Source organism: Sinohyriopsis cumingii, chromosome 1 (genome assembly GCF_028554795.1).
Source record: "Sinohyriopsis cumingii isolate HCF-2022 chromosome 1, ASM2855479v2, whole genome shotgun sequence".
NCBI classification, from domain to species: Eukaryota; Metazoa; Mollusca; class Bivalvia; order Unionida; family Unionidae; genus Sinohyriopsis; species Sinohyriopsis cumingii.
Genome location: NC_142961.1, coordinates 125,555,208 through 125,580,720, shown reverse-complemented (window position 1 = coordinate 125,580,720; position 25,513 = coordinate 125,555,208). Strand labels below are relative to the sequence as shown.

General features: G+C 35.9%; 1 protein-coding gene across 1 annotated transcript in view; it reads left to right on the top strand.

Annotated features, from left to right (window-relative positions):
• Positions 1 to 25,513, top strand: part of LOC149807822 (importin-13-like) — a 141,532-nt gene that overhangs the window by 89,111 nt on the left and 26,908 nt on the right. The window contains exons 20-23 of the mRNA XM_089971003.1: positions 13,547 to 13,699; positions 19,107 to 19,187; positions 20,105 to 20,242; positions 21,648 to 21,744. Coding sequence (XP_089827129.1) covers positions 13,547 to 13,699; positions 19,107 to 19,187; positions 20,105 to 20,242; positions 21,648 to 21,744 — 469 coding nt within the window. The remainder of the gene's footprint in view (positions 1 to 13,546; positions 13,700 to 19,106; positions 19,188 to 20,104; positions 20,243 to 21,647; positions 21,745 to 25,513) is intronic.

The window sequence follows — 25,513 nt, the reverse complement described above, 5'->3', positions numbered from 1 at the left end:
TAATTGGTACCACATAGCCACTATTGTGCTGACACACACATATACTGTTATATTTTATGTTATTGTACTACTGTGAAAATGTTTAATGGATCACCCTTGGCCAAAAGTGTGATCTCTTAAGATGGGTCATCTCTCACTACTGGTTATGTTTTTTTACATCTATTGTAGTTGATTCATGCAAGAGAAATACAGTCTTTTATGACAGTTGGTCTTCCAGCACATTGGTCTTTCAAGTCAGGTTTTATGATATAACAGTTGTAATTCTTTTTTTAAAATTATTTGGGAATATTTTATATCAGTGATCAGGACTTTCTGTTGTGCAGTTGATAAATTCTGAAGATTCTACATGCATGACTGTCAAAATATTATGGATCAAAATATCATCTTTGTTTTGTTACCTAATGGTGAGATGTGTCACTTTTCTCACAATGACAGCAGCAGCTATATTGGCATAAAGAGCCAATAAATTTTTCACATCAGGTACAGTAGCTGTATAAATTAGGAACAGAACTTAATGTAGTTTGTTGAAACTGTATTTGGGGATCTTTGCCCCCAAAATTAACAGGTGTCTTTAGTCTTAAATTCATTACATCCACAATCTCTGGCTTACAGTAGGTAATGAAGAACAGAAATATTGTCAGTAAACTATATTTCCCTAAATGGGTAGTGACCCTGACCACTGACTACAAAATCAATGTAACGGTATTAATTTTGGAAGATGATTATTGTACCATAACTGAGTGGAATCTTGTTGTGGTCAAGGTGACATGTAACATTTAACTTTATAGATTTGGCCCGCAATAAATCACTGCCTGCGAAGGATGGGATGTTCCTCTGCATGGGATAGGGCATGATTGATTTTTAATTATGACCTGCTGGAATAATGGTTAGAGGTATAGAAGAGGCGACATTAACATGGGGTTAAGTGGCAGGAAACGACAACGTAGAGACAAACCAGAGACAATCCTGTGCCATTTAGACTGTGGTCATGTGATTTGGAAATTTAATATAGCTTTTACAATTTTACAGTCATATTGCTTCAGTTCTGCAGTACAGAAGTTTATAGTGATGTCTACTAATAAGGCAGCATACTGTACCTCTCTGTAGCTTCTCAAATTTACAGTGTTGACATGAAGTATATTTAATTATGGCTTCATTTGACAGAGTTTTTGGAGCTATGCTTCAGCAAGATAACTTTACTGGGAATATTATGAATTCTCAGTTTTTCATGGGTACCAATTTGTTTTTATTTCATCATTGCAACAGACCATGAATTTTAAACCCAAGAACAGTGATCCTTTGGAAACAATAGGACCTCTTTCACATATGGATGAATTTAAGGATGTCTTGCCTTGTAAAAATTATCACTTTACTGTGCAGCTCTAAATGAAATTATTACTAGAGATGCACCTTTAGTATGATTATACCAGTTTACTGTGGTATTTTTTCTGGTGGTACATACTTCAGTACTTTTTCACTGTACTGGTATTTAAGTAGTTTCAGTCAGTAAGGAATGTATGGAAATTCCCGAGTAATCTGGTTAAAGGAGACTAGAAATCAAAATTTTCCTTCTACGTATGTAATTCTCTACAGATTTTAATTCGACTGACATGTTTATAAATTAAATATCGTAAGCGGGTAGTGATTTTATTGCATGGAAGATACCACGATTCCGTAAATTGCCGAGTTTTTCCGAGTTTTAATGAGACGACAGATCACGTGGTACCGTGACGCAATACTAGCCAGTCCTCGAATACAAACATAAACATTGGCGAGCGAGGCAGACGGAAGGAGACCACATTTGGGTTGCACATTCAAAACTTGAATCTGCAGTCTGATATAATAGTTTATGTACTGTACTGGTCAGTGTTAAAAGAATTTGTTTAGGCACAGGCCCCGGGCAGGTGACTTAAATAAACTCAAGCCCTGACTGAAATTCCACAAGCCCGGACAGTTCATACCTGTCAACTCTCAAGCCGGGAGAAAAACCTCCTGATTTTGGGGGTATTTCCTCATCTACATCTCGATCTCGTAATATCTCTAAATTTTTCGCAGCGAAGTCCCGATAATTACATTATGTCTGTCAATTTTCATTTGTCAGAAGAAGAAAAAACCAACCCCAAACCGTTTATAAATAGATATAACGTATGCAATCCACAGTCTAAGCTGCCACACTGCAGACATCGTTGTGATATGACTGAAAAATTGTTAAAGCTACGTTAAAAATTCAAATCACACGCACACACGTCTAAATCCGGCACTGGACGAAATAATTAATATCACACAATATTTTTTTTCTTTTTTTTTCTTCTTCAGTAAATAGAACGTGAAAATTAAACATTATTCAAGTAAATTTCAGATGTTTTTAAACAACTACAACAGTACTATAGTATAACAAAATTAAAAGAATACAATTGTCACCAATTAGCTTAAATGAATGATCACTGTGAAATTTTCTCTGCAAACAAAAATCGCATCTCCATTTCCGCCAAAGAAACTCGGCCAGTTAACACATGACATTCCTCGACCGTATATGTAAAGTTTAATTACCATAATTAAATTAAAAGGAATAAAACAAAATATACCATGCAGTATATGTGGCCCTAAAGAACTAATTCTGAATAAATATTTTGTTCAGCAAACAGTGTTACATGCATTAAGACTTAAACCTGAAGTCCATGGCATCGTAAGTAACAACAAAATAGGCATCGTTTATTTTGGCAATCAATTGCTGGTGCTTACACACACACACACTGTCGAACAGGGTTTCTTTGAAGTATGTCCGAAGGGCAGTCCTTTTCACAAGATCAATGCAAGGATGGAATATGTTCATCAGTCACATCGGCTTTATTGTGATGTGATGTGATTTTGATTTTTAACGTAGCTTTAACAATTTTTCAGTCATATCGCTACGATGTCTGCAATGTGGCAGTTTATAGTGATGTCTAGCACTGGGGCATCATGCCGCAGACATGTAGCATGATGTCCCACCCAGTCACATTATCCTGACACCAGGCCGACCAGTCCTAACACTAACCTCTTAATGCTGAACGCCAAGCGAGGCAGCTGTTAGTACCATTTTAAAAGTCTTTCGTATGACTCGGCCGGGGATCGAACCCACGACCTCCCGCATCCGAGGCGGACGCTCTAACCATTAGGCCACCGGAACGGTCACATCGGCTTTATTGTTTGCGTACTTAAATCAAAACTTTAGCTATTTTGCAATTTAGCCAGAGCTGACCAGAATATGCAAAATGGGCTTGTCCTGGGGGAATAATAAGGCGTATCACATGGAGAAAAGGTACGTCCCATGGGCGCTCGCACATTGGGGCAAGGGGTTGGGTCAATAGTCCCCCCCCCCCCCAGTTTCTATTGTCAGCCATTTAATGTGAAACTTTGACCTCTTTTCTTTTAATCGCTGTTATTTAAACTGCCCAAGGAATAATTTTATATCAGTTCCAATCATTACAGATTACCGTTTATGCATACTACATGTATACAATGATTTTTTTTTAAAATTTGTAATTTTTATAAGATTACTGAAAATTGTGTTTTCTCGAAACACGACAGGTTTAGAATATTATTTTTGGCAAAGCCTCCATTTGATTAAAATCAAATCTAAATTTCACCTTGGACAGTATTGATTTGATTTAGATTGTGCCATGTTAAGGCATGCATGTCAACATCTTGAAAATACATTTACTAATTTCACCAGCGCGATCAAAGTTTCCTCAGGCAAACAATTTTTGTTTCGACAAGCCTGACGGGCACCTCATTTTGAATACAGGATGGGCCGGAACTAAAACCAGAGGGACCCAGGGTGTCGGGCTATCCGATTTATTTTTAGCACTGCTGGTGTAGATAAAAAATCTGTGAATTGATTGTTGCATTTTGTGGTCACTTACTCGGCCTTCTGCCTATTTTCGTAACTCGCACGTTCAACACTTTTCCCAGGATTTAAAATATTCAACGTTATGTCTGGAACAGAGCCAACTTTTTGTCTAAGCCTAGCGTTTGCGTATCCTTGAGCTGCCATTTTTTCAGAATCCCTGTCGTAACAGTTCTTTGAGAAATGTAACGAGCACATAGGGCTGTATGGTGTTGCTTTGAAATCGACTCGTCTGTAATAATGTATCCATTCTTTCAGTATGCCTTTATCTTTCGGAAAAGAAAAAAAAATGTTGTCCACTGGCTTTTCTTAATGTTTTATTACACCCGTAAGCAACGCAAAACGGTATTGTCTTTTACTCTGGCAACTCCCACTTGGGCTGCTGGAGTCGCTACTATGACGTCACATCCCGAAAGTAACCGAATAGGCGCGGAAATTTTGCATACGAGGTCACGGAAATTCAGCTCCTAGAAGAGAGGCCAATATTTTAATATTGGCATTTCGGTCGCAGATGATACTTCAGAATAAGGTTTACTGCTATAGTACCTTTATTATTATCCAATATTTCCATTGGTTTCTGGTCTCCTTTAAGGTTTAATGATATTAATGGCATTTTTTCATTCATAATGATATAAAAAATGTGTTTTTACAAAACAGTGGTATTTGTCACATATTTTTGTTGAATATTACAAATATGTTTAAATTTATGATATTTTAATGACATGTTTGACTTGTGTCACATATGCCACAGCCTATACATTGATGAACAGCAGCCTATAGATTGATAAACAGTGGCCTATACATCCATGAACAATGGCCTATACATTTATGAACAGTGACCTATGCATTGATGAACGGCCTGTATATTGATGAACAGCGGCCTGTGCATTGATGAGCAACATCCTATACATTGATGAACAACAGCTTATACATTGATGAACAACAGCTTATACATTGATGAACAACAGCTTATACATTGACGAACAATAGCCTATACATTGATGAACCATGGCCTATACATTGATGAACCATGGCCTATTCATTAATGAACAAGAGCATATACATTGATGAACAACAGCCTATACAATGATGAACAATGGCCTATACATTGATGAACAACAGCCTATACAATTGTGAAAAACAGACTATACATTTATGAAGAACAGGAAAATTGTTTTTGAACAACAGCCTATAATTTATGAACAACAACCTATATTTTTGTGAATCACAGCCTATACATTTATGAATAACAGCATATATATTTTTAAATGATTTTGGATTGCTTTGAACTATAGCTATGTAAAAATATAAAATTTGCAAAAGTTGAACACTTCAACATTCCATAAGCAATAATATCAATAAAATGTTTTTCGTAAAACTACATGAGTTGATACAAAAGAAAGTAAATTATTTCTCTGGATCGCATTTCAACCAGATTTGGTAATCAGCTTTGTACTGCTGAGACCTCAAAAAAGAATTGAATTTTCAGATTGCACATTAAACAGTTTCATGTGATTTTCCAAGAGATAAATGTTTAATTGAAGAGACATTCATACACTGTTGCCATGTTTCTCCCATGTTATTTACATTGGCGTCAAGAATGCATGATTTCATGGTCTTGGCATAGAGGAATGATTCTAGTATAGAAACTAATTTGTACTTTCCTGAATCAGTTTTAAATTTTGACCAATGGTATCAATTAATGGCTGTCCATTTTTACCTAGTTCAGTTCATATTTGTTGACCTAACTTTCAGTGTGAGAAGTTTTGTGGGAAATCATTCCATTTATCATCCAGTTTCCACTTCATTAAACTAATATCTTGTATGTGATTGTCATTGTCTTGTATATGAAATGTCTCGGATTTTGTTCATTTCAGTTGGTGTGATTCTGACGAGGAAAATTATTAAAGGATCAGGTTTGCTTGGTCCATTAGTAGTTTGGTTTCTCCATTCACTGACAAGTTTGAAAATGCATACATGCTGATAGTTATTGAGCTTTATTTTGATAGTGGGTGGCCTCAAAGATGAGAAGGTACATCCGCAGCCATGGTCATAAACAAAAACTATTAAAGACTAATTTCTCTGATTAAGAGGAATGGCTCCTGACTATGCCCTCCAGACTTTCATTTCCATCTTTACCAAGTATTGTTGGATTTCAGTCCAATTTGTTACGGAACTGTATATTGATGCGACCTGAATGACTTTGATTTCCAACATTCTTTGATATTGTTAACATGTATTAAGCTCCCTGATTTCCCATTCTCATGACTTTGGTTTCTGCAGCAAAACTTTACAAAGAATTGTCGGATTTCAGCTAAATTTGGTATGCAGCTTTAGGTTGACCGGACTGGATAAATGGACAGATAGGAGTTATGGTTTCTGGTTGTTTTGTGGCTTTCATTTTTGCAGAATTGCTTTTGCAAGCACTGTTTGGTTTGAACCAAATTTCTTGTACAGCTTTATATTGTTGAGACTTACATGACTTCAGCATTCAACATCATCAGACCCTAATTATCTATCCTGACTGGGTTATGGTCCCAGGTTCCCATCCTGACTTTGGGTTTCCACAGCGTAACTTTACCAGGGATTGTTGGATTTCAACTAAATTTGGCTGTTAGCTTTAATGTGTTCTTATTTATTTCAACTGGTGTATTTGAAACTTTAGTTATCCACCAAAGTTTGATTTGTTTCTTTTACTGTGCCAGTATTTTCCTGTGATATTACCGCTGTGCGTGTAGTTTCCTGTGATATTACCAATGTGCCAGCATTTTCCTGTGATATTACCACTTTGCCAGTTTTTCCTGTGATATTACCCCTGTGCCAGTATTTTCCTGTGATATTACCACTGTGCCAGTATTTTCAATTACATTGATAGTTTAATTCATTTCAATTAATTCTCAAATATAGTTTTTAGTTATTTACATCTGTTATTGTTGAATTTGATAAAATTAGTTTTGCAATGAACAGAGGGACCTTAAATCAGATTTTGGTAATTAAACTACTTCTAGGATATACGGGCCCCGAGTTGTCTAAAGCACTCTCCGTTACTGATCACTACCATCTCACCTCTGTCTGTGCTGGTTCAAGTCTCCGATTCAGCCATTGTGGGTATGTGAGAGAGCTTGCTAGTAGCTTCTCGTGGGTCGGTGGTTCTTTCCTTGGGTTTCCCCTGGTTCTTCCTCCACCATTATTACAGGCCGCCATGTATAGCCTATCGTGTGCTGAAAAATGGCGTTAAACCCCACAACAACCAACCATCTAGGATATATAGGCACATGCACACACTCATTCGTATGTAATACAGTAACATCTAATTACATGCATCCACAATGTTCACATGTACATATGGTACTGAAGATTTCCTGTTCTAATGACTCTTCTGCAGTTTACACAGAATGTTTTTTTCAAAAACCAAATTTTAAATTTAGCATTACAGTTATGACACCTTGAAAGAGTTTAATTTCCTGTGTTTCACACTAGAAGGGTTCATACTCATTGCTTTGGGGTCCTCAGCATAACGTCACTGAAGAATGTTATCAACTAAATCAATCATACACCTTTATATTTGTTTTCAGCATTACACATTTATGGAAGTTGGGTCCCCTGATTGCAGATTTTCCTAACTTTGGTTTCCTAACATGAGTTGTTGGCATGACCCTTATATTGTAAATAGCTCTTGTTTCGTTTCCTACAAATCGAACCAGACTTGAGAGATTTAAATATACCTATATTTTGACAGTCTGTTCCTCATATATTCATGAAGGTATGCTTATTGCTACAGTTTTAAGATCAGCTTTCACACAGACCTTTGTGGAGAAATCTCTGAAATCAGATATGGTCATTCTTTCAGTTTTCAGCCAGACTGTTATCAGTAGTTTCTTCATTATATCATATGCCTTCATATTTACTCCCTCTGAAAATCTCACCATCTTGTGGATCATCCACAAATATGAATTATTTTGCCATGATTGATCGCATAAAAATGGATTAAAAAAGTCTTTGATCTCTGGCTTTTGTCAAGAGAAAGTGAGACACACCTGAAATACCTGTAATTATCTCCTCACTTAAGCAGGATATACCGTTATGCCATCCATGTACCAGGGCATATTGTGATGCCATCCATGTACCTGGGCATTTTGTTATGCTGTCCATGTACCTGGGCATATTGTGATGCAGTCCATGTACCTGGGCATACTGTGGTGCCATCCATGTACCAGGGGATATTGTTATGCCATCCATGTACCTGGGCATATTGTGATGCCATTCATGTACCTGTAGGTAGGTAATCACATCTAAGCCATGTCCATGTGATGACCACCCATGAAAGGGGTGTAACTTTGTTGGGTTTGTGCTCATTTGTCCCTGAGAAGGGGTCAGTGTTTGAATTACAGTAATGTTTTTGGATGTTTATGACAAAATGTTGTACTTGCAGTCACAGGCAAAGCACATAATATACAGTATGTAACAAAGTTTGAATTACTATTCCGAAGCAAAGGGTTTGAAGTGGCCACCAGTCACTGGGTTTTAATTATCAGTTTGGGAAGAGGGATTCAGTCAATAATGCCTCCACCCCCAGTTCCTATGACAACTAATAATCCCTATGGGGGATAGGGAGTCAGGTTGTACTCGCCCAACTAAGGACGCAGATCTTATAGACTTCCCCGCTTCCTGGGATGTTGGGACCCCACTTTTTATGACGTGATCTTCCTCTGCATGTGGTCATTTATGTCTTTGCTTTGGTTTCAAGGAAGGGCAAACATGACAGGCGATAGACCTGTTATGTCTCCTCCGTCTCTATCCAAGAAACAAGAAGGATGCTGACACTCAAATAGATACTAGACAGTCATGATGGGATCAGCAATCCATTTTTCTCATCAGGAGCAGGCTGTGGATAGTGATGTTGTTTCCATAATAGTGTGCTCAAATGAGTTTTCAGAGGAACCAGTCCCACCTGTCAAGTCAGTTGTTGGAGTCATAGGAAGTTTGAATATTTGATAAGACAGTGAACAAAGTGCCATCTTCTCTCAAGGTTGGTGCCCCAGCAACAAATAATGAATTGCAGAGGGAAGGTCATTGAACTTGATTGGATAAATCTGTTGTAGATCAGATCTTTGTCACCAGACTGGTCTTTGTACTGGTATAGCCACCATATAGTTCATGAAAGAATGTTGTTGTTGTTGTTGTTGTTGTGGGGTTTAACGCCATTTTTCAGCACACGATAGGCTATACATGGCGGCCAGTATTAATGGTGGAGGAAGAACCCGGAAAACCCCGGAAAGAACCACCGACCCACGAGAACATGAAAGAATGATAATAAAGGCTAACAATTTGCATAAAAATCTACTAAGATCATCATGGATCTATTTTTGTTTCATGTTTTTGCTGAACAAAGTCATAAGTTAACACACATTGGTAAGCTGGTTGTTTTGGCATTTGCTTTGTTTTTAATTGGTGGATTTGTGCTTTATTTTCTAACAGCAATCCAGGCCATTTAATCATTAAAACCCTGAAAATGGCTTGGGTTAAGAGGGAATTTTGTCTGGTGGCTATACCAGTACTTTGGTGCCAGTTACCAGGCACTTAGTGAACCATCTTTAAATGGAATTATAGACTTTCTTCTCATCCCTTTTGAGGAAAGAGAATGTTCTATGTCCACTATTAAGGGCAATAGGATAACCCTTTTTAGCACTTTCAAGTTCTCTAGGTGTTCTGCCACAGGGTCAGACCATCTTTCTGATCTCATCAGGTATTTTGAGCTTCAGAAACCAGTGTACCACTCATGCCAAGATGGGATCTTTCTTGTGTTCTTGGGGCATTGTCAGAACCTTCTGATGAACCAAATGAGTGAAGATTTCTTTAGGAATCTTTAATAACCTTAAGACAGCTTTCCAGCTCTCCTTAGTGTCAATGAGGAGTAAGCTTCATGCCATGTCTGTGGAGATTAGTTGTTTATGGTTCAGTGGTTTATCTTCATTGCTGACCTGGCAAAGAATCTGCTACCTTCAGTAGCTCCAATTCCTACTGAGAACTTTTTTCTTAGTGATATCTGTGCTGGCAATGATTAAGATAGGCTTCTTTGCTCAGTAAGGGCCTTGTGGTTTTATTTGATTTTCATGTAAAGGGAGCAGGATGGTTTGTAATTGACTCTTCTACCTCTCAAGGGTTTCTCTGATAATTTGTTTCTTTGTCATTCACCATTTCCAGGCTGATTGTCCTCATGATCAAGATAGTTTAGCAGTCTCTCATGAGGAGAGACTTTTCTTTCATGAAACTTAAAGCGCATAAAGTTAGGGAAAATGCTACATCTTGTTCCTACTTGAATGACCCATATTGGGATTATGTTATGAGAGCCACCTGCTAGTAGTCTTGCCCTAGCTTTTCTTCCTTTTACCTTTGATCATTGGTGCACAAAGTGAAGGTCATTTTTCCTTGGGTTCTATAATGACAGCACGGTATGTGGCCCAACCTTCTACCAGAATACATTACTGAACACTCCAACCATAAAATAAGTGCAGCTGTTTTCTATATCAGTTTTCAGACTCCCTCCTAACTGGTAAATTCAGCAAAATGGACTTGTACCTTATAATGTATTACTGCTATTAAAATGTCTTCTTTTGGGTAGTAAAGCTAACTTTAATTACATAATACTTACCTGCCTCTGTTGCAAAGATTCCCTTACTCCACCCACTCCACTCTCTTATTCTGTACCTGTCCAGATTAAAAGAAGGTATTCTGTATATTGGCAGTGACTAAGGAGTCAGACTGGGATCATGTTCTTTTCAGCTCTGACCCGCCAATACTAAATGCAGGAGTCAGACTGGGATCATGTTCTTTTCAGCTCTGACCCTCCAATACTAAATGCAGGAGGGAATAATTATCTTGGACTGGGGTCAAGAATTCCAGAAAAGGAAGGCAGTGCAATATACATATTTTATATACTCGCATATAAGCCAAATAATTTAAGAAAAAATAAAAGTCTGGAAGAGGGGGAGGGGGTGGTGGCTTATCCACAGGCTAAGGTGTAAACCTGAAACAAGTTGTTTTGCAGACTAATGGCTGTAAATCTTGGGACACAAAAAGAATGTTTTTCCATGTCCCAAGACGTGTAAAAAAATTGTGTCCCAAGACATATACAAGGAAAAAAAAATTGTGTCCCAGCACTTAATAAACGGTTATGAATTGCTATGATTGGTTTTTGTTATTATTTGCATGTGCATATCATCTGATTTCTCGAGCAGAAATAGAGATTTCATAAATCACAGGCCTGTTCAGATTTACCAAGGAGATCAGGCTGTACTATAATGTACAATACTTACGCAGTGTAAATCATGCTTAGTGTCACTTAAATCTTTGTTTATTCCCAAAAATAGTTCATGCAGATTATGCTTATTCATTGCTTCTACCAAATCACGTTTATCCAGGTCACATTTCAGCTGGACATACATAAATGTTTATGTTTAAGGCACATAACTGTTACATGTTAATGAAAGAATGATAATAAAGGCTAAAATTCTGCATAAAAATCTACTAAGATCATCATGGATCTATTTTGTTTTTGTGTATTTGCTGAACAAAGTCATAAGTTAACACACATTGGTAAGCTGGTTGTGTTGGCATTTGCTTTGTTTTTAATTGGTGGATTTGTGCTTTGTTTTCTAATAGCAATCCAGGCCATTTAATCGTTAAAACCCTGAAAATGGCTTGGGTTAAGAGGGAATTTTGTCTGACGGCTGTACCAGTACTTTGATGTGTAATTCCATATTACACCATACTAGTACAATGATTACCATAGCTGTGTAAAACATGGTACAAGGTCATTCTGTGGTACATTAAACTACAACTCATTTTTTACAGTATTACTATGATTTTTTAAGCATTATTTCTGAAACATCATTATTGTTTTTGGAGATATTATTAAAGTTTAGCGCAGTGGTGCATGTGATTAAAATGCAAGGGACATACTTCGTTCAGTGGGATGTAGTTCATTCAGTGCAAGTTTGGACCTCCAGTGTACATTCGGTGGCACCATTATGTAAATATGCTTATTCCCTAAATATGAGCATGGAACCAAATGCTGTTGTTGTTTGTTGTTGTCATACTGGTATCACATTTTAATGAATACTTATTTACAATTTCAAGGCAAAATATAAATAATTACTGGTGCATTGATAAAAAATTATAATCCAGTAATTCATAAACAAACAGTAATTTACTAGAGGCAAAAGGGAGAGGTATTATTACAGCAACACATGAGTGCTCAATTCTTGTCATTGTCCAATCAAATTATACACAATCTGAACTAGGCAGAAACAATAAGGAAACAGAAAATTAAATAATTTTTATTACTTTTTAAACAGTTTTTATTAATTTGTAATAATTCCAGTTAATAATCATACATGCCAACCGTAAGAGAGGTATATGCATAAATTTTGCTAATATAATTTTGCCTAAATAAATGTATTTAGAACTTAATGCATGCATCTTGTGATGTCGTCGCAGAATTGTGGGTTGACTTGTGTGGGTCATGCATTTTTAAATGTGTTTACCTTTTCAGTGGGGAGGGGGCTTATACACGAGTATATATGGTAATTAAAATTAGTTTAACCCTCATTTCATTTTGCTCATAAATACCAGAGATGGTTTCAGTACTCAGCAGTTAAAAAGGAGGATGGTCTTGTCTCATATTTTTGGAAAATTGATTCTTTTTGGCCATTGGAGCATCACTCCATTCAAGGAGCTCTTGTTTTCCCAAGCAGCTGGATTGGCTTAAAAACACTACTGCATCATTGAGAGCAGAGTTCATGATGAGTATAATTGATTTATTTGAGGTCTTCTCTTGTCATTAATAACTGGGATCTGTTCATGTTTCACCAGCATGCAAACATCTGGTTGACAAAGTATTTACAAGCCTCCTATTTTGGAAATCTAGATACAGGGTCCTTACAGCTGATTACTGCCTTTCGAAGAATGACACCGTTGATATGATGATGTAAATTTGATGATAAAATGCCATCCGGAGAAAACCATATGCTTTGATAACTGCATTACACCCAATGTATTTTCTGCAAACTTTTCTTGTGCAACAGTTTTAGTGCATAGTAAAGATTTTATCTAATACACAGCATGTGAAAGTCAGTTCTTGTACATGCAGAGATGGAGAACATGACTGGTAACATTACAAGGTATTATGTTAAAGGTCACACTATACCTTTAATGTCCCAATAAAATGCATCTGAACACCTTACATAGTCTGGTTCTTCATTCATTGTTTTTGTTTTAAAACTGGATTTCAATCTGTGATTAGAGATGGTACATTGGGTCCAGTCAGAACGCTCATCTACTAAAGCAGAGAGATAATGCACTAAGATTTCTATAACCCAACGGGTTGATAAAGCTGTATCACAAAGATTTATTATGAAAGAGCATGAGCTGTGAGGAGTGTCATCAGGATATTTATATGCTTTTTATTGAGAGCTCACTTTGCAAGGGATAGATTGTTCTCACTCAAATTTATCTCTTTAGCCCAGACTAAAAAATATGCCACTAATTTGCATTTCTATTGTACAAGTTATGTATCAGGTTGACCTCAAATAAGCCTGGTGCCCCTATTAATACAGAAATTACAGTGGCTTCATGTTGTATCCTCTTTTCTTACAGCCATCACCATCTGTCAAAGCCCCTTTACTGCTCAAACTTAATATGCTGAGCTGGCTGTTTGCCACCCTGGATACAGAACGTGACACGGGTGGACATCAAGAAAACGTGCTGTTGGAAAACAAACAGAAGCCCAAATCTCAAGGACCTAAACCAGTAAATATAAACAACAGTGAATGTAGAAATATAGAGATATATTGTTCAGATAATTTTTCAGTGGCATTGGTGACAGTAGTGGTCAGGTTGCAATATCTAGGTTGCTGTGTTTCATGCACAGTGATAAATAGAGGATGCGTATATTTTTATTAAGTAGGTATAAGGAAATGTTTCACACGTGAAGTGGAAAAATCATTTTATTGTCATGATTAGTGAAGCTATGACTGACAATGCAAAATGTTTTCACTTCACGATTGAAATATTTCCTCATATTTACTCCAAAAGACATAGATTTTCTTTTTATTACATATTCCAAAGGCAAAACCCATCAATTTGTATGGATTTTTCCTCCATTCTGTGATAGCATATTAAACACATCAGAAATTTACAATAATTTTATGACAGTGACCTTGTACAAATTTACAAATAATGTTTCGTTATGTGTATTTTGTCAAGGTAATGACTGTTTTCATTATTACATTTTTTCAAATAAATACATTACCTGATCACATTACATTAAGATAACTTTCTCTGCTACCTCTGAATCCAGCCCTATGGGAAACACAAAAGACATCTTTCTGTACACATTAGCAAAGCACCTCTTACCATTTAATTACCTTTTCTGCCCATTGTCTTGATTCCATTATTCCAGGATGTAACAGTTTTTATGTTTGCTGTCAAGCTTTAAAGATGTCCTCCATAGAATTCATTTAATCACTTGTACTTGAGTTTCTTCATTTTTTTTTTAGTGGTATAGTAATTGAAAATGTATTACGGTGCATAAAACATTTTGCAATTATCATACAATTAATTATTGTTCTGTGATCGTGATTGGTAACATTGATCAACTGATAATTATATGAAAGACCCTCCAAACATAGTGCCGAGCTGATAATCATGGCATGTGCTAATCTTTTAACTTTATGGTTTTTTGGAAAATTTATTTTTTCTGTCTTCAAAAAATGGCAAGTGTTGCTGTTAGTAGTGCAAGGATATGCTACAGTGAAATCTTCTTGTGGAATAATGTGTGCATGGATAAATGATACCTTCTAATTGGTAAATGCATAATTTGTCATTTTTGATCACATGTACATCTTTCATTCAAATAGGGCAAAATGGGTATGTTTTACAAAGAAGAAAGCAGGTTTGACATAACACATTTCTGGTTGTTACTAAGTTTTCTGTAGTTTTTGAGAGGGTTAGGATTTTTTTGGCAATTGTTTTGTATAGCCTGTTTGTCTAGAGCTTTCTTTCCTATATGTTTCTCACACATGAGCTTGTAATGCATTTAGAAAGTGAAATCTGGCAAATTTGCTTTCATAGCTATTATTTTTTTGAGTTAAGTTTTTTTGTTCCAACTATTTCTTGTAAAATCTTTTTTTAGGTTATTTGTTTCTTTCCTACTACTTTCGTAAATTTCCAAAAGTTTCGGTGTTTGTTCAATTTGGAAAAAACTTCATTCTAACGACACAATCTGGTTTCCAATTTAAGAACAAGTTGGCCTCCCTACTCAACCAACAATAACTATCTGCTCCCTTTCCTGTATCAGTTTGTCAAGAGAAGCAAAGCTGCAAGATCCTGTATGTACCCTACGATGTTACCTGAGGTGCATGGACAGTATCTGCATTAACTGTAAAGATTATTCTTGCAACCGAAGGCTGAAATGCGAGACATAATCCCATAAGTGCTGTCTGCTTGACTAAAGGGAGTTATTAAATCAGTGTACTCAGAATGCTCAAAGGATCAGATACACTAATGAACATTTAACTCATGAGCTATGGTTACTTTCATGAGCCTGGCTTTGAATCTAATGTCTCAATTCAGGACATGGTAGAGTCATCTGACATGGTCAGTCTGCCTTCTTAAGTTTCCATTTGTGTGATATCACCTTATTAAGAAGAGAACTGAATTTCATAGAGTTAGTGGTAGCTGCAGTCATTGACTCTTCCCCATTCATGACAGCACAACCATAGACCCAGACATGAATTTGCTACTTTCACTAGATTCACCTGACAAACTTGTGATTGTGAGACAATGGTCAAGTGCAGAATCCCATGGTGTTAGCTACAGGTAGCATGTTCTGCATTTCCTCCTCTTACCTGTTCACAGAATTTAATATGATTAGGTAATGTATTCGTTGGAGAAAGCAAATTGTTTTAGTAAATTATGTTTCTCAGATAATACATGCCTGGTTACATTGTAAATAATTCCTGCCACAAATTTTCACAGTGTGAACATCCTTTGAGGTTTCGCTAAAGTAAAAAAAAAGTAGAACTGGGTAAAACAGTAACCACTGTGCAGTTGGAAAGATGAGTTAACCTGTAAGAGTTGCCTACCTTTGACTATCTGATACATATAGACAGAAAGAGAAGTTGGTTTTTTTTGTATTTCCATGGAGGGCTATATTCAAAGGAAACAGAATGTTATCCTAATGTAATGTCATTGAGTAAGTATTTTCAGAGGAAAATAATTAACTAAAGAATAATTACTTTCTTGCACGGATTAATACAGTGAACATTTTATTGGGGTATGGGTTCTGTAGACAAATCACGGAAGCATAACACTTTAAACAAAAGATTCTAATGAATTTTAGTTAACTTGTTTGAAATTTGGTTCTTTACTTTGTTCATTTCTGCACTAAAACGTGAAATTTTGGCCTTGGGAATCAGGCAGCCATGTTTGGTACTAGTTGCTGCACACACATTTCATTTGTCACGTCATTTAATTTGCAATCGACATTCATCAGTGCCTGATTTCTCCACCATTTTCAAGCATGATTATGACTGTGTTGAGAATTAGAATCACTACTTAAAGTATTTTATTATTATATTTAACCATGACCTTTTTTCTTATTTGTCAATGAATGTAAAAGGCATATTGTATAGGTGACAAAATATTGAATACGAAATAATTATGTAAGTGCAGTCAGGATTCAAATGGAAAACTAATTAAAAATAGTTCATACTTGAAGTCTACTATTTTTTGTTTGGAGTTGGTTTTTAGACAGTGTTTCATGGCACCACCATATTGATTAAATAAATACCCTATAGGGTCTACAGTCTTCACTTAGTAAATATATCTGTTCATCCTGATGGGGTAACATACTTGAGAACATATATTTACTAAATGGGAAAAGAAAGTAGTTCCACAAGTGATATCTTCACTAGTGATAAAAATGGTACAGGTCTCTCATATTATAATGTGCTTTGCTATAATGTAGTTCCAGAATATGTTGTGGTAGCACTGTTAACCACAAAATCAAAACTATAAAAATTGACAATGTTTTAAAAATAATTTTCTGCATCTATCAGCAAAAACTTCTGAATAAAAAAAACTACTGTACTTGATTTACCAGAACATGGTTTTACAGTCACAGTTTAACTCTAATTAGTCACTGTTGTATTCAGGCATTGTAAGATATTGTATTCCTAAACTTACCTATGTCTCTAATAAACCATAATTGTTGTTGTTGTTGTTGTAGGGTTTAACACTATTTTTCGTCACACGATAGGCTATACATGGCGGCCAGTATTAATGGTGGAGGAAGAACCCAGGAAAACCCTGGAAAGAACCACCTACCCACGAGAAGCTACTGGCAAGCTTTCTCACATACCCACATTGGCCGAATCCAAGGCTCAAACCCAAGCAGACAGAGGTGAGATGGCAGTGATCTGTAACAGAGAGCACTTTAGACCACTCAGCCACTCGGGGCTCCCTTAAACCATAATTCTCAAAGGTCCATATCAACAATTGTATTGGTTGAAGTACACCTGACTGTCAAATTTGCCTTTAGCACAAAAGCCACCCCAGCAGATCAGTGACTTAATCTCGGTAAACACAATTGACTGATTATACCTAAGGCCAGCTTATTGTTGACCATTGTTTATTTACACATGAACAGTAACATATCAAAGAAAGGATTAGTGTTTGCACATCGTTCGAACTTGCCACTGGTTTCTGTAACCTGTCGCTGTGCATCCCTGATGAGATAGCTGTTTACTGCATAATGTAGCTACATTGCAAATAAGGTCTATTCAAACAATTAAGTGTCACTTTCAAGTGAAATCATATTTAAAAGTGAGTTTAGTCTTATTAGTATTGACAAGTCAATTAAGACATTTAATCTCACAATGGACATGTCCAAGAAAACGAATGCTTATTTTTATTTTTTTATTTTTATAAAATCATAATCCTATTCATAAAATAAGCACACCACAGACTTTGCTTAGAAAAAAAGCCTAAACCCAAAACAAAACAAACAAAAAAAGGAACAGTTCAGTCTCAAACAACCTAAAATAAATAAATACTTTAGTAGGAAATGCACATCAAGGGAGTGAATATTGCTTATTCTGTTTGGATTAGTCCTTTTGTGAATAAATGTGCTTGTTTCAGACATCATTATTCTGGAATTGCAGAAAAGCATGCTGCACATGTTGCTACACCACTTAGTTGGTAGTTGTCATATGTTACTGATATTTTGAATTGAAAACAAGATATTTTATTGACTAAAAAATGACTTTACATTACTGAGCACACTTGTTACAAATAGATGTTCATTTATTTAAATGCAAATGGGTGTAGAAGTGGTAAATATGTGAATGTGAGCTCCAGATTAAAAAAAAAATGAAAATGTCAACATCAAGCTGCATTGACCTCAAAAGTAACCTAAATTTATTCATTTTGTTTTGCAAGTGATAACATTTTTTGTCACTTTAAACTTGATTCAGCTGTAGATAGAACTTATAAGTGGCATGTATATTTATTAAAATGATGTGTTTGCATCATTGTTTTTATATTACTCATGATCTGATCAATCACATGTATGACAGTATGGATTGAATGAAAGCTGTCTATAACTTGGTATATTTTTTATTTACTTTTTAAAATATTGTCAGACATAATTAAACATAAATACCATACAGATAAAAAAACACATATTTTTCATCAACTAACAGTATTTTACTATACATTTGACTGGTGATTTATTTACACACACACACACACACACACACATACACACACCCCAACATACAAGTATAGTCAACAGTTTTGATCATTTCTGCTATACTTGTGTTAGGTATATACTGCGGTTGGCAGCTATGGACCCTGACTACCATGTTTTAAGAGGGGAGAGCTGTATCACCACTGTGGCAATATCATTTCTCTCACATATATCTTTTTATGTCTTATTATGAAATATAAAATAAAAATATTTATTGTCAGAGTGCGGAGAATAAAGTCTTTAATATAAAAATATGGATAATTTTTTCCTCATAAAATTGAAGGCACTGACAACTATGTATGTGTGTGTGTGTGTGTATATAAATATATATATATATATATATATATATATATATATATATATATATATATATATATTCATTTAGTCTCTATATCCTTTTTTCAGGTTTTTGTTCTTCTTCAAGAAATTGCTCCCACACTTCAAACTCTAGTCACCAAATGGATCTCAGATCCTTCTGTGGTAGAGGTAATTTATCACTAAATTAACCTTTAATCTGTCAGTTTTTATTTTTAAAAACTTCCTCATTAAGTCAATCACATAATACAGGGTATAGCTGAAACAACCCCTCACATGCAATATGCCCCCAGCCCTTACTTGCACTACCCTCCGCCCCCTTTCAGGCATTACTCCCCCACCCCCATACATGCACTACTTCCTCTACCCCCTTAAGTGCATTACTCGTCTACGCCTTATATTTGCTACTCTCCCTACTCCCTTGCATGCACTATTCCCCCCTACCCCCGTACAAGCTTGAAGATGTAGAATCAGCCTGACACGTCAACCAGCATGTCATAAGGGTCGACTAATGGAGGCAGTCTTATTGCCCTAATTGTCATTAAAAAAAACCAGATGAAAGTTATTGATCACTATGAACTTTTACATTGTTAACCAGGTGCTAAATGGGGTCAAGAAAAGAGGATATCGGGTCTATCATAACAAATAACAGGGTAGTACAAATTTATTTCAACATCCACAGCTTTCATTGTGATGTCACTATGCATGATATTCAATTTAATTTGTACTGGATCACACAATCATGCTGACCTTGTTCAAAAATGTCCATATACTTTCGCATTGATTTTGCCATATATATATTTCTTGGGACATGTCAATAAGGACCCTCCAAAAGGAACATGGATGTATAAGAATCCAAATCAAGTGAATAATTGCCATTTAAAGGTATGTGTAATCAAAGTCTGACATATTAAACCCATGACTGAAATAGTTGTATTGAACACCTAAATGACCCGTATGAATTGTGCTATATCATGATACCATTCATCTTTGCTTCATTTTATTTACCTTGTGTGGAAAAGAAAAGAACTTCACCATTGCTATCTAATGGTTATCTAATGCCACTGATTCTTGACTGGTATTTGCAGGCTGTATGTGAATTATTCAAGAGAACTCTACAGACTCTGATGGATGATTTTGCACCTTTAGCTAAAGATGTGGCCCAGCTTCTCTCACAGATGTATCAGACTGTACCACATGTTTCTATCATAGATCTCACCAAACAGGTAAATGTAACAATGATCCGGTCTAAAATAGACTTGTTTCATATTTATGTTCTAGGCATGATCAAAGAGATAAAATGGAATGATAAACCAGTTCTGGAATAGATTATCCCAAATGTTTTAAAATAAGCAATTGTGCAACAGCTTTTAGAAATTCATGAGTTTTACATCTTTCATTGTGGATTTGAGTTGTAGGAGGAAAATGTAGTTCTTTAAGCTGAAATGTTAAGATTAGCTAGCTAATCAGCTTATTAGTGGTAAGGATTAACAAGGCTTTCAGTTATGTTAAACAATTCTTGAGTCTCAACAAGGTAATATAATAAAAACTTTCAAAAATCCTGGAGTCACTTGTTTTGGGTTAGTTTCTAGGCTGGAGTCACTTGTTTGGGGTCAGTTTTTAGGCTGGAGTCACTTGTTTGGGGATAGTTTTTAGGCTGGAGTCACTTGTTTGGGGATAGATTTTAGGCTGGAGTCACTTATTTGGGGTTAGGTTTTAGGCTTATAGATTTGATTCATAGAAGGATAATGCCATTCCTTCAGCTTCAAAAGCAAAATAATAGTTAATAAGCTAAGCATTGGTAGTTTTTTAACAAGGACATAAAAGTACTCGATTGTATGAGGTATTTTTAGAATCTGAGAGGTACTCTTTATTTATGTTCTTTAAGTTATAAAGCATTATTTTAATCAGGTTGCAGGGTAAAAATATTATTTGTTGATTGGAATAATATAGTGCAGCACACTTGTCTACTCTGACTTGATTTACTTTAATAATATATAACAGTAAAAGTTTATCTGTTTGCATTAATGACATAACCAGAATTAAACAATAACTCCCAATTCAACTGTTGGTAAAGAAATGTGTAAAAAAATATGTTCTGTTTGTTAGTCACTGAATCATACTGTGTGAAGCAAAGAAATATTTCCTGTCCAATGAGCTTATATAATATAAGTTTTACGTACACCAAACTTCACTGTGACAATGTTTTTTTCTTTTCTTGCAACTCCAATATAAATTTGATTCCTTTTTTCCGCCAATGAGGCTAGAATACTACATTAGTTAACAATTATGTTTGTAGGCCACAATTCCTGTTTAATATTTTCTTAGCTTGATTCTTGACTTGATTGTATTATCCAGTAGTACAAAACAGGTTTTATTATCTTATTTTAGCCATTAAACAATAATTTGGGGAAAGATCTTAGTTTCTAAATTTTTTAATCTTTCTTAAGTCCATACTGTATAAAGGGAGTTATATCCTTAATTGTTTTTCAATGTTGGATGTTAGAATCTACTGTGCCTGCACTTAAAGGGTGCATGGATCATTCACTTTTTGATTGACTCAATGATTATTGTATCATTTGACTTTTTTCTCATCTTGCTCATAAATTTTATTTTCTTGTCTTTTGTCAGTTAATCATAATGTTCCATGCTGATTCCCAGTTTGCACCCGTGGTTCAAGTTCTTCTTAGTTCAGTAGTGAGCAAGACGTTACAGCTGTTTCGTTCGGGTAAGTTGTAACTTCTAACCGAACTTGGGTACACAGTGATGAACATGGACACTGGGTTTATTTTTGTTGTTATTTGAATGTGGTGGTTTTACCTTTCTCCTCAATTCTTTCTCTTTCAGAATATTATAAATTGAAAAATTTACATTTTGCACAATTATGATTTTTTTGTATCTCCTCGAAGGTTCATTAGAGATGCTGTGATAGCAGTGTCCATATGTTTATCCATCGTTCTGTAGAAATGGTTGTTTCTAAAATACAAATTCAGTTTTGATCATTTTTCTTTAACTTCATGACTTACCCATCAGTAGCAACAGAAGCCTATTTTGATTTTGGTATTGCAAGGCCCAAACTAAAGGTCACTTGATCTAAACTGTTATTTTCCTTTTGGAGTGACAAGTCAAAGTCACAGGAGCTGCATTCTTAGTTTTTTGCATTCCATATGATAAGTTTCCTTGCATCATTATTCCTGTAACCAGTTGATTCCAGCTATATTTCTGCCTATTTCTTGTTCTTTAATCATTGATGATGAATATTTTGCACTTCTTCTGTTATATTATGATAAAAAATTCAGACCTTCCAACCCTGATGAGGCCGTCTCAGTAAGGCAGCTGATTTTTTTCTGTAAGACTGACCAGTTTTCAGTAAGATGTAACAAAATATCAATAACTATTACTGTAAAGCCGGCAAACATAATTAAAAGATCGACGAATCGATGATAAACATTATGTTCAACTGAAATGTTTGTAAAGTACGCATAGACTTTATTTGCCACTAGCAAAGTTGCACAAACTCTAGTTCCAAACCCTATACAGCTCAATGTCTTGTTGCTATCTATCAACTTGACATAATTCTTGGAAATTCTTTTCCATTTCACATGATGATGGCAATCATATTTCCCACCACGAGACATATTCAAATTGGCACGTGATATCCAATAAACATAATTGTGTCCTTTCCAGCTTTTATTGACAAGAATCTGAATGCTCCTTTTCATTCTTCTGTGTTGATTATTAACACTTTTCTATAAGCTTATTTTCCCTTTCGTCTTAAACATGCATTGCTTTCTGGACGCCATTTTATAAAATTCTATAATCAACAATTTGATTATGCAGATGCTTCCCATGAACAAATAGGTGCAGTTTTAAGCATCTGGGGTGCTGCTGTAAAGTTAGTGTGGTTCCCTGACTAATTTCACTAATTCTAGTATGAAACCTGGATCCAAATAAAACACGGATGAACCAATTATCTGGAATTTTTGGCAACCAGCATTTTTCCATAGTTTTTGCTAGTATGCCGTAAGTTCATATTTTAAGGGTAATTTTTCTAAGACTTGCGGCAAAATTGTAAGAGTTGGCAGGTCTGTAAAATAATATGCTGGTGCAATGTTAGATGCATGTTTTACGATCTGTGGTACATCAGTTCAATTTGCATATGAAATCTGTCAAGCAATTTGCTCTTATTATATGATATAAGGTCATGTATGTAATTTGCATTGGCATTTCTGGTTATTAGCATCCAGTTCACAGTAAGTTTAAAATGATGCTTCACTGGTATGTATCAAATGTGTATGCATGCCATTGCATTGTTTTCACTATTTACATCAATACAATAAATATAGCTAAGTGCATGAAGTGCAAACAGTTTGTTTGAACTGCAATCCAGGCATCTCTGGTGATTTATGCTTATACCGGTCAGAAAACATTCCTGGAAGGCTTAATGTCACATTCTTGGCAGGCCTTCTGTACAGTGATGCAATGAGGTGGAACCATCTACTTTCCTACCTTCATCTCTTCAGTCCCTGGGCCCAGAAGATTGGACATGGATGCTCTATCAATCATTTGGGACTAGTTTTGGGGCTACGCCTTTCCTCCAACAGTTGAGCTTTTAATATAGAAAGTGAGAGGTCATAACTTCAAATTGGTTCTGATAACTGATGTCATATGGGACTTATCTTAGTGAACAAATATACTTGATCAAGCAATAGATCTTCCATTGAAAATCCCTGCATCTTCCAACCTGATAAAGCAACACAGGTCACAAGTTTCCATCCCAGCATCAACAGGCTCCTCCTACATGCTTGACTTTTGTCAGGAGAGTCTTGCACAGAATGGAATTTCACCCTTAGATTGTGGTGATAATCTCACAAGCTTTGAGGCTAGAACATCACTGAAGCTGCAGTCTTACAAAATGGGGTTTGATAGCCCTAGCAAGGTGAATGAGTTGCATATCTTTTCAATGGACATGAACGATCTCCACTTCAGAGTTGATAGTTCATTGGTTCTAATGATGTGACTGGGCTTTATAACCAAGAAAAACTCCCCATTTGCAGGCAGTGAGAAGTTGTTCATTCATTCTCCTTGGTTATATTTTGGGAGAGAAAATGATGCAAGATCTGGTCAGTGTTTGCAGGCACTCCCTCAAACACACAGAAAACAGTATGTGACCCAGAAATGCCTTTTTGTTTTAGTACATTACATAACCCTTGACATCTTGGCTTAAGTGAATGATATGCTAGGCAGATTCTGAAGTCTTAGCAACAGATCAGTTTCAGGAAAATTTCAGTTTATGAAATTAAAGCAATCTCTGCAAGCTTTGCATTCAAACCCTGGATTTTAGTCTGAGACAGTGAAGCCATTGACTGCCATACACAGTCAGCCTTTTGAAGGTTTTATCTTCAAAGGCTAGCATCACAGAGAATGGAATTTAACCTGTTGGCTTCAGTGGTTGCAAAACAGATAACTGCATGACCAAGTTAGCGACTGCACAACCTCATATGTATGGATTTATAGCTTTCACTGATATTCACCTTGATTTTTCCTTGGTAAAAAAATGTAATTCTTTCTCTTTACTGGGATGCAGACCATCAGATATGCTACCTACGTATTAGGACTTTTGCATTATGGAGTGACTCGAATCAAATCTCCCTCAAAGGGTCATCATGGTAAAGGTTAGATGCATATGCATTTCCTACTCCAATTACCTCTTATCCAAATGTTAATGTGAATGAATTCAGAAGAGAAAGTAAATTTTTAACTCCACTTGTCATAGACCAGAAGAAGCCTGTTATCGCTCATCAATTGTTTTCCATCCATTAACATAGGCTATGTCATCATTATTTCCCTTAAAGCGCTTGGAGGATTGCAAAAAACATTGCACACTCATTAATCCAAAGGTGTAGTTGGTCCTAAATGAAAATGGTGCCACTATGGTAACCAGAACTGCTACATTCTAGCTTCTTGTGGGTTGGTGGTTCTTTACTGAGTTTTCCCAGGTTCTTCCTCCAACATTAATACTGGCCGCCATGTATAGCCTATCATGTGCTGAAAAATGGCGTTAAACCCTACAACAACAACAACAGAACTGTTTCTTTCAAATTCCTATACTCCTCTTGGATTGATATTCATATCAACAGAGGCTCTTCACTGAAAGACATCTGATGATATCTGGGTGGTCATAAAGAACGTGGCAGCGATCTTGAAAATCTATATTAATGGTCATATCAGCATAGGGTTTTCCCCAAAAGACTATTGATAGTATCAGTTTGGTCCTGAATGATAACAGTGCAAATCTGGGACTCAATGTGGCCACCATGATGGTTATCTTGAAATTCTTGTTATAGATACAGTGCCTGAATATACATGGGGTTTTCACCAAAAGACCTATCATGATGTCTGAAAATCACTAAGGTGTGAACTTCAGTGATCTGCTGTAATTTATGTATCTACATTACATTGTTTCGTTTTTAATTGTGCTTTAAGCTTTAGTTCTT